The sequence below is a fragment of the Copadichromis virginalis genome, linkage group LG15 (assembly GCF_057382275.1).
Source record: "Copadichromis virginalis isolate Kocher_CV1m ecotype Utaka linkage group LG15, C_Virginalis_male_GT1.1, whole genome shotgun sequence".
NCBI classification, from domain to species: domain Eukaryota; kingdom Metazoa; phylum Chordata; class Actinopteri; order Cichliformes; family Cichlidae; genus Copadichromis; species Copadichromis virginalis.
Window position 1 is genome coordinate 38,640,418 of NC_140632.1, and position 14,447 is coordinate 38,654,864.

The following is a 14,447-nucleotide window of genomic DNA, read 5'->3' on the forward strand; positions in this document are numbered from 1 at the left end:
CTGCATGTAAACGCAGTCACTGAAATACATCAAATGCAAGAACATTCAGAATGTAAAATACTTATCTACCATCATTTGTTACTTTGAAGTTGGACAAACAAAATGCACCATAAAGGAAATGAAACACCAGAGAAATCTAAGGCCTACAATAGTATGTCATGAAAAGACCATTCATTCATCTGGATATAACTCAAAAAAGATCAACTAGAATCCTCTATTTGGTGGAGGCCTTTCTTCATCAACAATAATATATGCATAAATGTTAAGAAGATATTCTTCATATGTGTGGCCCTTGTTTTTCATTGGTCCTTTGTTATCTTTAAATGCCAGAAGTGTGGACAACTGCGAAAACATGCCATAAAAAGCTAAAAACTTACTGTAGATGGCATCCAATTTATTTTTGTCGAGCGGTAAACGTGCATCTCCTCTGCCTCGTTTTCCCCCTCGAAGATTGCTCACTAGCAGTATTTCCACAGGGAAGACTGCTGTGAGCAGATGCCTCACAAAGGTTGTAGATGAATTTGCATTAGTAGCATAGGCCCAGGCCAGTTTCTCTACCATGACTCCAGTCCCAGGATAAATCTCCACCTGTTCCAACAAAAAGACATTTTGATCAATGTAAGAGACGTAAAGAACAACTACATACCTTTCCAGACTTAAAACTCTGTTTCTCGTCTAGTTTTGAAGGCAGTGACATTTATGTATATTCCCGGAGCCGTCGTTCACCTGCAATGTCCGGATGCTAAGCTACTGGATTGCAAAACTTTTTTCTGCATCACTTGTTACTCGCACAGGCATTCCCATGCAAAAGTGAAGCTTTTGTAGAAAAATTGTAGTTTGCCTCTGCTCCACCAGGGGCTGGCTCTAAAACAGAGTCAATCCCCATAGACTCCTTTGTTAAGAAGGGAAACTTTACAGCAGAAACACAGTCAATGAATTTAACACTTGAATTAGATCCATCATACTTATAAGTAGAGTACCAATTTAAAAGTTTTGACATATTTTCCCATTAAATCTAATAGGAAAGTCTGTCCAAACTTTTACTGGTACTGTGTTCAAGGTTGGATCAACTGTAAGTAGAAAGACAGTAGATCCAATTTATGCACTTCATCTATTTATTCTTTAAAATTCCATTACCTTTGATGACTGGGATTCCTTTGTTGATAGAATGACAGATGCTGGTGTTGAGAAGGATGAAGTAGATTTGGGAGGGGGCAGCAGCGAACCATCTGATGATGAACCGGGCGTGGACTGCGGAGAAATCTGGGGAAGCTCCAAACTGGATCTCTTAAGAGGTTCAGCCAAATTAATCACCTTTTTCATCGTCTTCATGAGTTCTGGCACATCTATATATAGTAAATTAATAAAAAAAAATGATTACCAGAATGGTTTATACATAGGCTAGAGTGACTTTTTCAAATATATTGGCTGTTTAATTGTTAAATTAGTGATAGGAAGTGATACCTTGGACAAGCAACTCCTTCAGTTTATCATTCTCTTGTTTCAGGTCTTGGATCTTCCGCTTTAGACCAATTACTGTCTTTTTTGGACTTTTTTCACCATAAGCGACTGAAGGTGGTGAATGACTGTACATTGCAAGGAATTCCTGTGCAGGGTCTTTCTTTGAAGGAGCCTTTGACTTCTGGACATGAAAAAAGATAGCGAGAAAGAAGAGGAATTTACATAAAATAGTCAAAGCTGCCATAAAAGTTATGAATCTAAAGTGTAAAGACAACAGATTCAATAGCTGTGCCACAAAGTGTAGGGTGCATACTTCAAAGAGCTGATTTCTTAGCCACATACAGTACCAGTCAAAAGTTTGTACAATTTTACAATTAAATATAATGGGAAAGTGTGTCCAAACTTTTAACTGGTACTGCACATCACAGAACTGTAACTAGGCCTGTTCCAAAGATTGGGCTCATTTGAATACAGTTAAAAAAAAAAAAAGTTTACCATTATTCAATTTAGGTGGCTACAAGTGATTTTTTCCTTTAACAAATCCTGACAATCATTGTATACAAATGACCTTTGTGTGCAGTAGAATAGGGGGACCACTGGTGGAGTTCCTTTTCTTAAATGTAAATACGTTTCAGTTTTAAAATTATATCTGATCTGAAAAAGGTAAAAATCAGTAAAATATATTTTTTTTAGGGAAAGAGAAGTACTACAGTCATTGCTTGGTGACAGAAATGGTGTGTAACATAATAGAAAGATGGTGAGGATGTTCAGACATAACCAGGAAATGCTACTTGCAGGCTACACTGTCCCGTTTCATAAGGCTGTAGCCTGCATAGACTCCATCCAATGGTAGATGTACAATACAATAGTGTCAACTTTTTAAAGGAGCCATCACCTAAAATGTTTCATTTTCCACATGAAAACATGTATATAATGGTTTCCTAATGACTGACACTAGCCTAGAAGCCAATATTTATAGATGGAGTGTTTAGATAACATGTAAAACACGGATACTACAAAATGGTTCCAAGTGAAATGTCACCTTGAGTTGCAATGGCTGCGACAGAATCAGAGTCTCATTTGGATCGGAGTCATCAGAATCATCCTGATAGTTTTCAGGATGGACAGATACCCTCTTGGTCAGGTCCTCTGGTTCATTTTCCTTCAGCAGTGCATTAATTTTCCGAGCTGCCTCAAAACGAGTAGCTAGAGCACAAAGGAGGAAACAAAAAGACATTACAACAATCCCCTCATTACTCCACAGGTGTTTTTTTTTTTTTTTTAAATCACCAGACTATGTCCTGTTTTCAGGTAATTGCAGTAATGAATGTTATTTTTTACTCCTGACTAAAAACACAACTGAGCACTGGAATGGTTCTTTGACCTGTGTGAAAGAGAGAGCTAACAAAGAAAAGAGAACATTTGTGTATGGGATAGAGAAAGAGAAGAAGAAGACAGCAGTAACAGTGTCTAGTTTTGTGTTGAGTTGTGATTCACATAGTGCATTTAGCAAAAAAACAAACAATTCCTATTTCACAGAATTTCCATCCATGTGAAACATAAAATATACAACTATTCAACATCTAAAAGCAAACATCTCATTAGTCAGGGGTTAGGGTTAAAAGGAGTAGGAGCCACGTTTAGGAGATTTACTGTGTTAATATGTAAACCTTTACTTAGAGCAGAGTAAAGACGAGTGATAAAATACAAAACTGTTGCGACTTTATGTAATGTATACTTAATGTATATTAAGTAAACATGTAGTACAGTCTTCAGCTCCCTGGAAAAACGAAGTAAGCACATGTGTAACCCATATCAACTACTCCGTCACATGACCCACGTCAGCTGATTTGAGGTCCCTCTTCTGATTGGCTCCTTCGACGTCGCGGCAACTCTGAAAACCGGCTGTGGAGGGATACTTCCGGGTTCGACTCCTGCTGTGGCTGTGAGCTTATGGCATTTAGAACGGTGTTGGAAAACAAAGCGTTTTCTCCCCTCATTCATTTTTGCCTCATAACTTTTGCACTGTCCACTTCCTGCTGTGACAAAACAAATTTCCCACGTGTGGGACTAATAAAGGTTATCTTATCTTATCTTATTTATAAACTCATTTCACCTCAGCGGTCAGGTTTCCCCCCCCCCCTTTGAATTGATCTTCTTCATATTGAAGTGGCGAGCCGGTAGGACCATTCTTTGTTTTCCCCTCTTTTCCCCCACTTAGCCGTCTTTGGATTACGGACATATTCCCCCATTGTATGAAGCTGGACCCTAAGGAGGAATACCTTAAAAGTGAACTTTAAAAAGAAAAGGACCAAAAAAGGACTCTTAGCAAAAGGACTCTTGCACAGAAAAATCACAGCATTGATTTATTATTTAATTGTGGACATTTACGTTGTGTGTTGTATTAATTATTTTGTTCCATTTCCCCTTTCCCCTATTTATTCAATATATTTTTGGTACAAGACATTGCAGTCTTTGGTCTCATCATTCACACCATCTAGGCTCCATAAAGAACTATTTCTTCTGCGCGTCAGTCAGTAAACTCATCCATTGACATAAACTAGTCCTTAATAACTTAGCGTTACACGTGGCGAGGCAGCCAGGAGCCTGATGGGTGAATGAGTGGGGGTTTTTTTTGTGTTATTTGATGTAATTTGATATTCGGTATTTTCTGTGGTTTTGATAAAGTCCGCGACAAGAAAAAATGAAGTTTATTCAGGAAAGTGGGGTCAATGTTGCACATTCTGTCATTGTTTCTGGTGCCACAAACACTGAGAAAGATGAGGAAATTCTTGATTATTTGAAACAATACGGTCGTATAAAAACGGCTATTTTCGTGGATGACGCAAATAGCGTTTTTTACAAAAACCTGATCGTTGAATATTGTGATAGTTCTGCGTTAACTGCTCTTAATACATTTTTCCCACATACTCATCAGTCAAAGAAGCACTCGGCTTTGACTTTTTGTGTAAGATCGCTTGCCGCGGAATGCACAGCCACAGGAGGAGTCAGGACCCCTGCAGATTACCTCGACGAGCTCAAGCAACTTGCACGCCGCAGCGGCAGGAAATTCCAGATATTCTGCGGGAAATGATGGGACAAATTAGTGAGCATCTGGAAGGAATGGAACAAGACAGTGACTTAGAAGAGGGAGCCTCAGTCCAAATTGTGGAGCCTGCATCATCTCTGCCTGGCCAGCAGGGGTCGTTGTCTGGACACTCCGCAATCCCTGAGACAGCTACCAGCAATCCCTCACCTGACCAACAGGGGTCACTGCCACATCCACAAAGATTTTCATTGTCACAGACTGAAATGAACCCCCCAGAAATACAAAAAGTAGTAGTGGAGCATGTTGAAAAAACATACACCGTATCTGCATTCAGACTTCGTCCTTTCTCTGGGAAGATCCCCAAACCAGCCAACGAAACAGATTATGAGACCTGGAGATCTCACATTGAACTGCTGTTAGCAGATCCAAATTTGGCACCTCTACAGATCACTCGTCGCATCCTTGAAAGTTTGCTACCTCCGGCAGCAGATGTTGTGAAAGGGCTGGGCTCAAACACAATTCCATCCATCTATTTAAAAGTGTTGGATTCTGCTTTTGCTTTAGTACAAGATGGTGAAGAGTTGTTTGCTCAATTCCTGAATACGTTACAGGATCCGGGTGAGAAACCCTCTGCTTTTTTACAACGTTTACAACTCACATTAAACACTGTGATGAAAAGAGGTGGTATCTTGTCTTCAGACTTCAACAAACATTTGCTCAAGCAGTTTTGTCGAGGATGCTGGGATAGCGATATCCTAAACAAACTACAGTTGGAGAACTTGAGGAGCGATCCCCCATATTTTGCAGAGCTCCTCCTACTGCTTCGAACTGAGGAGGGTAGACAGCTGGCCAAGGAGAATCTCATGAAGAAGCACCTAACTGCATCCAAGCCTCGTGCCGCTGTTCATTCCCAGAGCACATGTGCTTGTAGCCATTCAGACACCAAGGCTATTAATGAGCTCAAGCAACAGATGCAGAAACTGCAGAGTCAAATGGCTGCTCTTCTCTCACAGAAATCTCAATTCTCCAAGCCAGCACCACCTCAACTCAGATCAGCACAACCAAGACCCAGCAGCAGTGCAACCAGTTCCCGGCCTAGAGCAGGCTACTGCTTTAAATGTGGAGAGGATGGGCACATGTCAGCAGGATGCGCCAACCCTCCGAACCCGACACTGGTTCTGAAAAAGAAGAAACAACTTGAAAAAAGACAGCAGGCTTGGGACAGCAATAACAAATCATCAAACTAGAGGCAGTCTCTGTGGAGGGACAGGCGGAGGCTGCAGTCGACTCATGTCCCAGTTACAAGCAGGATGGACATTCCATCACATTGCCTAAAAGACTCATTGGAACCAGAAGCACAGCACAGGTCATGATTGGAGGAACTGTATTTGACTGCCTGTTAGACACTGGGTCTCAGGTAACCACCATCTCTCACTCCTTCCACCATGATTATCTTTCTAACCATGAGATACAACCTCTGAGAAATCTCCTGGAAATAGAAGGAGCGAATGGCCAAGCTGTTCCATACCTTGGTTATGTGGAGCTGAACGTGACTTTCCCTCCCGACTTCTTGGGTTCCACCACAGCTGTTGACACACTTGCCCTGGTAGTTCCTGATGTCCAATCAGCTCAACAGCCGTCAATACTGATTGGTACAAATACTCTGGACTTGGCATATGAGAAAGCATTCTCAGACCAACAACCCTCCATTCCAGCCCCACATGGATACAGAACGGTGCTGAAAATCCTTGAGCAACAATACAGACTGGCCAACAGTAACCATCATGGAATCATCAAGCTGCACACTGACGGACCACAGACCATCCCAGCTGGAAAAACTGTTGCCTTGGAGGGGTTAATTTGGGGACGCTGCCTCCAGGCCGAGAAGGCTGTGTTGGTGGAACATCCAACTTCGTCGCCTCTGCCAGGTGGCTTAATGGTCCCATCTTGTGTCATGGATTTCCCTTCTCACCAGCCATACCACTTACCTGTGGTAATCTGCAACCAGTCTGATCATGATGTAACCCTCCCAGCCAAAGCCATCATTGCAGAGATCAGTGCCATTTAGTCTATTCAGTGTCAGGAAAGGAGTCATGACAGTATGCCTCCTAACCCTGTGACTTCTGGGTTCAACTTCAACTTTGGTAACTCCCCCTTAACACTGGAATGGAAGAGTCGTATTACTGAGAAGTTAAACGCCCTCCATGATGTCTTTGCAAAACACGACCTTGACTTTGGGAAAACCGACAAAGTGAAACATCAGATCAAGCTCTCTGACCCTACTCCCTTCAAACAGCGCCCAAGACCAATCCATCCTCAAGATCTGGATGCTGTGCGCCAACACCTGACGGAGCTGGTTGACTCTGGGGTCATCAGAGAGTCAGAGTCACCTTTTGCATCACCCATTGTCGTGGTGCGAAAGAAAAATGGGAGTGTGCGGCTCTGCATTGATTACCGGAAACTAAATCTGCAGACCATCAAAGATGCATATGCATTGCCAAAGTTGGAGGATACTTTTACAGCTCTCTCTGGATCAGAATGGTTTTCAGTCCTTGACCTTAAATCTGGTTATTATCAGATTGAAATGGAGGAGGAAGACAAGAGCAAAACAGCATTTGTATGTCCACTTGGATTCTATGAGTTCAACAGAATGCCCCAGGGAGTCACAAACGCACCCAGTACCTTCCAACGACTAATGGAAAAGTGCATGGGAGAAATGAACTTGAAAGAAGTCTTGGTCTTCATTGATGACTTGATTATTTTTGCACCAACGCTTGAAGAGCATGAGAGGAGACTACTGAAAGTCCTTCACCGTCTGAAGGAATTTGGACTCAAGCTCTCAGTTGAAAAGTGCATGTTTTTCCAGAAACCCGTTAAATACCTGGGGCATGTTGTGTCAAAGGATGGTGTGCAGACAGATCCAGATAAAATCGAGACACTTAAGTCCTGGCCGGTTCCAAAGACTCTTAAAGAACTCCGCTCTTTTCTGGGTTTCGCAGGATATTACCGTAGGTTCATCCAAGGCTTCTCCAACATCGTTAAACCTTTGCATGACCTTACTGCTGGATATCCTCCATCACAGCGGAAACTCAGAGCCACCTTCAAGCGAGAGCAATATTTGGATCCTAAGGAACCACTTGCCAGTCGCTGGACTCCTGCATGTCAACAAGCCTTTGACACCATTATCAAAAAACTCACCACAGCACCAGTACTTGCTTTCGCCGATCCCCAGAAGCCTTACCTTCTCCATACAGATGCTAGTTCTACTGGGCTAGGAGCTATTCTGTACCAGGAGCAACAAGGACAAAACCAGGTGATTGCCTATGCAAGTCGTGGTCTGTCGAGGAGTGAGTCAAAATATCCAGCTCACAAACTGGAATTTCTGGCTCTCAAGTGGGCTGTTACGGAGAAGTTTCATGACTATCTCTACGGCACCAACTTCACTGTCATTACTGACAGCAACCCACTCACCTATCTACTTACCTCTGCTAAATTAGATGCCACCAGTTACCGTTGGCTCTCTGCTCTTTCCACATTTTCATTCAAAATCATGTACAGATCTGGTAGGCAAAATCCAGATGCTGATGCTCTCTCTCGCAGGCCACATGGAGAACTCTCCAATGACCAGATGTCCCAAAAGGAGAGGGAGAGAATTCTCCGATTTGCCCAACATCATCTGGAACAGTCTTCCTCAATTTCCATCGATCAACACACAGTCAAGGCCCTTTGTGACCGGCAGCTCGTTTATAGTATGGCTGAAAAGATGTCCACCACCGCACTCATCCAGTCACTAACTGCCCATGCCGACAGTTTGCCTGACAGCTTCGTCAACGACACTCAGTTTGCACCTCCTGTTGTTCCTCAGCTTTTATAATAATTCCAAATACAAAGCAGAATATCAGAAACTTGGATCCTCAAATGTTCCAAAGTGTTATGTTTTTACTGTTTTTCCAAGATTAATAGCACAAACACCCATACCAGTTCAATATAAAAAAATATATAAAACAGCAGCTCTGTGGTGACTTACTATTGCGGTACAATTTTTCCATTTTAAACAGAAACTGTAAAGGTGATAATTTGACTCTGTTATTATTGTTTTGTTCATGCTAGGTAGCTCCCCAATAGCCACTGCTGGCAGCACATTCATCCCCCAAGGGATGAGATTCAACTGCTAAAAGACAAAAAAAAGTGCTTCTGTTCTATAGCAGAAATATCACCTGACAGTTTAAACTTAAAAAATATATATCATAAAAGTAATATTCATGAAAGAGCTGCTTTATTGGTTTTCACTGATCGTAGAAATTTGTTTGCAGTACAAGTTTTGTATTAAACAAACCTTCAGCGTCTATCAGATAGTCTCGCCAGAATCCAAGCACCCTGGTTTCTTCCTGCCGTCTTGAACTGCCAGGTTCGCTCAGGACCACAGCAAACATGTCCTCTAAAAAATCAGATGTCAGCGGCTCTGGTCTTGAGCACATGAAGGGTTGGAACAACAAAGGATGCTGCTGCAGGGCATGGATTACACCAAGTGTTGCGAGGCCATCCTTAAATCTATAAGGGGAAAATTGTCATCAGCACTACAATAAAAAAATGAAAAACACTTTTTGAATGTTTTATTTTAATTATTCCGAAAGCACAATGAATTTTACAGACTTTATTGATCCTAGGGGGAAATTAGATCTCAGCATTTAACCCATCACCCTTGGGGTGAGCAGTGAGTTAGTGCTGGCGGTCTTACTCAAGGACACACCTGGTGTGTGGGCTCTCATCGAACGTGCTACCTTCTGAATCCCAGTCTGATGTTTTATCCATTGCTCCACCATGCCACCTTCCGAATTTATATTTTACCATCTGCATTTCTATTCATCAGCAAGTGAATGTTGGAAACTGGAGCTTAAGTTACTTCAGCCACAATGTTGCAAATGCATTTTCAGTCAGTACAGTACGGTTTATTCTCAATAAAATCAATAATGTAAAAGATCAAACCACCTGCAAAAATCAAATTTGCACTGCATTTTTTTAAAGTACCTGCCTAAACATGGTCACTGGCTGAACTTGTGTTTGCAGCTTTATCCAGTTTTATGCGGGGACTGATAAGTAACAAGAATTCTAATAGAATAAGTGTTTAAAAGTTTGAAATTTGATCTCTGTCCTCGCAGCTTCACATGATTTTTTCCATACTGAGTAAAGCACATGCATGATAACTCAAAAACTTTTTGCAAACATTAGGCTCAAAGTATAATTAACCATGGAAACGATAAGTAAAAAGGGAAGATGCAAAACTGTAAAATTAAGCAGAAACATACATATTATTCGAAAAAAAATTTGGTCAAAAGAATAGGCGGCTTCTGTAGCTGTGGTCTGTTATCAATTCATTATAGTGTTGCTTATGGTTTAAAAAACAATTTTGTTAAAAAACTATTATTAAAATACTGTAGCTACATTGCCCCATTATTTAGTATCAGTCCAAATACTTACAAATATGTTACCTTTGGATTGAGAAGTGGTTGCGGTATATGATGTACCACTTAAGGTAGTCCTTAATGATGTTGCCTTTACCATCTAAAGAGTCCGGAAATACATAGCAGCCAGCTGTCTGCAATAAGCTGCAATGCATTTCAATGCACCCATGGAGTTCCTTCAGCGTTGCAGCATTGGATATCTAGTGTTTACATAATAAAAAAAAGAAAATTGCAGTATCACAAGGTTGTTGTCCATGACGTTCACATCAAAATCATTTTAAATATAATTACTAGTGCACTTCAATGTTTGGTCTATATTTTAAAGCATGTTATTCTGGTATTGTTTTCTACTCCTCTACTTAAAGTCAAACATTTATCTTTGTTCATAATTAACAAACATTGGTACACTTAGCATGTTGATTAAAATTACAACTACTATGGAGCACAGCGTTACAGTCCAATGTGCAATTAACACATCAAGCTTTGTGATAACAAAGGAAATTGTAGTTTTACAATCGAATATTTAAATCAACATACTTCCAACAGAAAAGCTTTTGTAGCTTCATCAGTTACATCTTCAATCGTGACCTCCACCACATCAGACTTTGTTGTCCCAATCAGATGCTGGTAGAGTGTCTTGGAGAGGAAGGCAGGCCCTGGACCACCATGTACCAATGATGTGGCAATCATTCTGCCAGTAAGGAAATATTCATCCTCTCTTGCAGCTGGTAATGGATTTATTTAGTTAGTTATGCTAAAATAATGCTTTAAATTATATGCCTTTTTATTTTAATAAAAAATTAATCATCCAAGCTTAACTTCAGAATGTATTAATTTAATTTTATAGTCAGATGGTATAAATTTCTCACCAGCGCTGTCAAATGTAAGAAATTTGCTGTCCTCAGGTCCATCAAAGATTCGTCGCGATCTAAGGCATTTCATTAATAATGTCAAAAATTCACGTTTAGGACCACCATTATCCATTCCATCTTCACGCTGTCCTGCATCATCGCTGAACTTCACAAGTATATCATCAGTTGGGTTGTAAGACACACGTCTAAAGCCCCGAGCTGCTCCATCCCAAACATTTGCCCTGTTTATATTAAATCTGCTGACAGATGTTTTTATTGTCTTAGACGCCAGCTCTTCGAGTACTTCTGCAGCAGACAGGCCATTTGTACTAGAACATAAAAAAATTATTAAATATCACATAAAATGAGGATGTTATTACTCACTTTTATCATATTTACATTCTCACATTTAAATGTATACTTACCTTTGTGTTTCACTCTCATCCTTTTCGATGAGAACTTCTTTGTCTGAGTCACTATCAATTACAATCGGTGCATAAACACTTGTGTATGTGCTGCAATGAAAAACATTTAGTGGGCAAAGTAGAACATTTCTTAAAATCTAAAGTTAACTAATATTTTATTGGTCTAGTGCAGTGGTTCTTAACCTGGGTTCGATTGAACCCTAGGGGTTCGGTGAGTCGGTCTCAGGGGTTCGGCAGAGCCTCCACCATGACATGCACGGCTCATTTTGTGCACCAATAAAAACATATCTATGTCTTGAATTTGAATTTATTTTTTTTTCACTAAAGAGGGGTTCAGTGAATGCGCATATGAAACTGGTGGGGTTCAGTACCTCCAACAAGGTTAAGAACCACTGGTCTAGTGTGTCAATACACAAATTTCTGTGTCCAAAACATACCTGTAGCAGGGACCTTGAGTCTAAATATCAAAAATATATGAACAGTTAATATAATTTATGTTTGTAGCCTGTATGATAATTATTAATGACATTTTTCAGAGTCTTACTTCAGAAGAAGTTTGCAAGTTTGACCCCCTGTAAAGAATTTAAATAATTTCAGAATTTACAATATAATACACAAGAATGTATTTTGGCTCCACCCTATTCACGGTCGCCGCACTGTATTCTCCACAATACAAAACTTACCTATTTCTTGAAGGTGCTCTTTCCGGCGTGCTGTGATTATCTGGAAAATCCCATACCTGATAAGTAGTAAAATAAGATTAACAGCACTTTTTAAAACTTTAAACTTTTCTTGATTATATTGGTGTATACAAACACACACACACACCCACCCACCCACCCACCCACACACACACACACACACACACACACACACACACACACACACACACACACACACACACACACACACACACACACAAAACACCGTTAAAAAAAAAAAAAGACTAACCACAGTGTCCGACAGTGGGCTTTCTACTACTTTTACTTGAACTTCATTGTCCTCTTCAGATTCACACTCTGTGTTGCAATCTGCAAATATTCAATGATTCAAAAAATACAGTCTAATTTAAATATATGTATGTATTGAAAGGTATATCTAACAATTAGCAAACATATACAACACTTTGGCTATGCAGCACAAATTAAATATATTTAAAATCTGTGGCAAAATCATGTCACTCTCTGATTAACATTTTTTGGAAAAATCTTGAATTATTTTTAATATCTAAACTTTATGATTGTCACTGCTTTATCAAAATCACTTACCAGTATTAAAGAAGTCATCATGGTTACAAATGTAGAGAGTTACTCTTTGATAGGCCTTCCCTATGGCATCCTTGTATTTTTGGATGGTGAAAGGGGTGTTGGTTCCAGGAATTGTGCTAACTTCCCTTGCATCAGGGTATAGCAGTACATAGGGTCCATCGGCCATGGCCTGGTTAAAGTCCTTATGTTTTTTCACGCTGGCAGACAAGATTTGCTCAGTTGACCAGTGAGAATGAACATCAACCGGAAGTGACTTTCCTCGAACAGGTGTTATACCATCACTGGTCCTTCTCATGATGCCAATCTGTATCTAGAAATGAGATTAACAATAACATGTTTTTACATCTTTGTTCCTACATGGTCTTCCATTTTATTTCTGATCTGTAGTTGTGCTCCAGCTGTGCTATGACTCAAAAGACAACATTAGCGACTAAATATAGTTTTAACAGGGGGCATATATTATTGAAGGACTGTTGACCAAAGGCTGACAATTAAGAAATTCAGATCAGGTTAAAAATTGTAAGCCCTGTATCAGTGGTGAACTACAACCCCCAAGAGCGGCAACTAGATCGTTTCTAGTTTCTTCGACGTTCCCCGAGCAACACTAATGTCCAAGGTTGTGATTAGCTGAACACACCATATAGGGGAGAGTGAGGTAAGATGAGCCACTTTTTACTCATGTTGCCCTGGATGTGAGAAAAAAATGACACAGAAATAGAATGATAACATATTCCTTTATTTCAGGATGTCTCCTTTCAAATGTAATGATCAGAATCTATGTCTGATGACGCTGCCCAAAATAATGACCTATTAAAAAAAAATGCTCCTTTGGCTCAACTTGCCCCAGATTAGGGGTAAATTGAACCTAGTCAGTGGGTAAACTGAGCCATCTTGGGGCAAACTGACCATGTAGTTTTTAAAATGTAAAACTGATCATATTGTGAAAACAAACCATTTTAACAGTTGTAAACCTGTGAGAACAAACCTGGAAACTGGTGGTTTCTAAACAAACCACCAGTTCAAAACCATTTATTCAAAAGAACTATTCAATATTCCAATGATCAAGGTTGCAGGGGAATATGAACTGTTGCTCCCTCCTTGCAGTTCCTCCAGCCTGTTGAGGTTGAGGTAGCTTCTTCAGCACATCCTTGCGTGGGAAAGATGCCTCATCATTTTCCTTGAACACAAACGTGGGTTTCTTACTGCTAGTGATCCCTCGGATTCTTCTGAGAAATCTGGCACTCACTTCGTTGTCTGCAAACCTGTCAACCAGGCCAATGTAATGGTGGCTCCTGGATTCTGTTACCTGTCGATCACTTTAGCCAGATTGTCAAAGAACTCCCCAACTGTAGTCTTATTGAAGGCTGTAGCTCTTCCCAAAGATGTTGCCGACAAGAGAGATGGTGGCGTGCCTAAAAAATTCTTGAACCATTCTTTACCTAAAAAATGTAATGGTAAAGTAGTAAACTACACAAAATACATTAGTCTGTGCCAACCTACTGAAATGTTGTTGCTTGCACTTCCTACCGGCTAAACCTTTCTCTGTCCAGTTGCTGGGAGTAGGAATGTTGTTTCTGCCTGCCAATTCTAATGCCAGTTCACGGCATTTCTTTGGGGAAATGCCATGGAACTGCTCTGCAAGCTTCTTGATATGCTCTGCTAGCTCCTTCTCCACCTCCTCAGAGAAGACTCTCTTTGCTGAAGCTGTTCCACTATAGCCAACCGATTTGACCTCCTGTGTGTCCCTCTTTTTAATATATCTCCTGAGGGTTGACCTGTCAATTTGTCTTTCTTTAGCCACTGATCTTATGGACTTTCCTCCCTTGACTTCACTCGCTGCCCTTTCAATCTCCTCCAGGGGTGTTGAGCCCCAGCTGGTCTTCCGTCTGTAGGTCCTTGGCATGATATCTTTTCTATAATAGTTAACATAT

At 40.5% G+C, this 14,447-nt stretch overlaps 2 protein-coding genes across 2 annotated transcripts; both read right to left on the reverse strand.

Moving 5' to 3' along the window:
* Nucleotides 1–204: 204 nt before the first annotated feature.
* Nucleotides 205–3,465, reverse strand: LOC146692989 (uncharacterized). The gene is made up of 5 exons (XM_085433524.1): nucleotides 3,381–3,465; nucleotides 2,504–2,667; nucleotides 1,465–1,642; nucleotides 1,138–1,346; nucleotides 205–588 (listed from the first exon to the last, which is right to left on the reverse strand). The coding sequence occupies exons 1-5, from the start codon at nucleotides 3,463–3,465 to the stop codon at nucleotides 205–207; spliced, it is 1,020 nt and encodes a 339-aa protein (XP_085289650.1).
* Nucleotides 3,466–8,699: 5,234 nt separating this feature from the next.
* On the reverse strand, nucleotides 8,700–12,778 carry LOC146692990 (G2/M phase-specific E3 ubiquitin-protein ligase-like). The gene is made up of 10 exons (XM_085433287.1): nucleotides 12,517–12,778; nucleotides 12,200–12,279; nucleotides 11,932–11,987; nucleotides 11,793–11,820; nucleotides 11,686–11,705; nucleotides 11,249–11,338; nucleotides 10,842–11,152; nucleotides 10,510–10,697; nucleotides 10,000–10,172; nucleotides 8,700–9,061 (listed from the first exon to the last, which is right to left on the reverse strand). Exons 1-10 carry the CDS (start codon nucleotides 12,680–12,682, stop codon nucleotides 8,797–8,799), a joined length of 1,377 nt encoding a protein of 458 aa, XP_085289413.1. The 5' UTR covers nucleotides 12,683–12,778; the 3' UTR covers nucleotides 8,700–8,796.
* Between the last annotated feature and the right edge of the window lie 1,669 nt (nucleotides 12,779–14,447).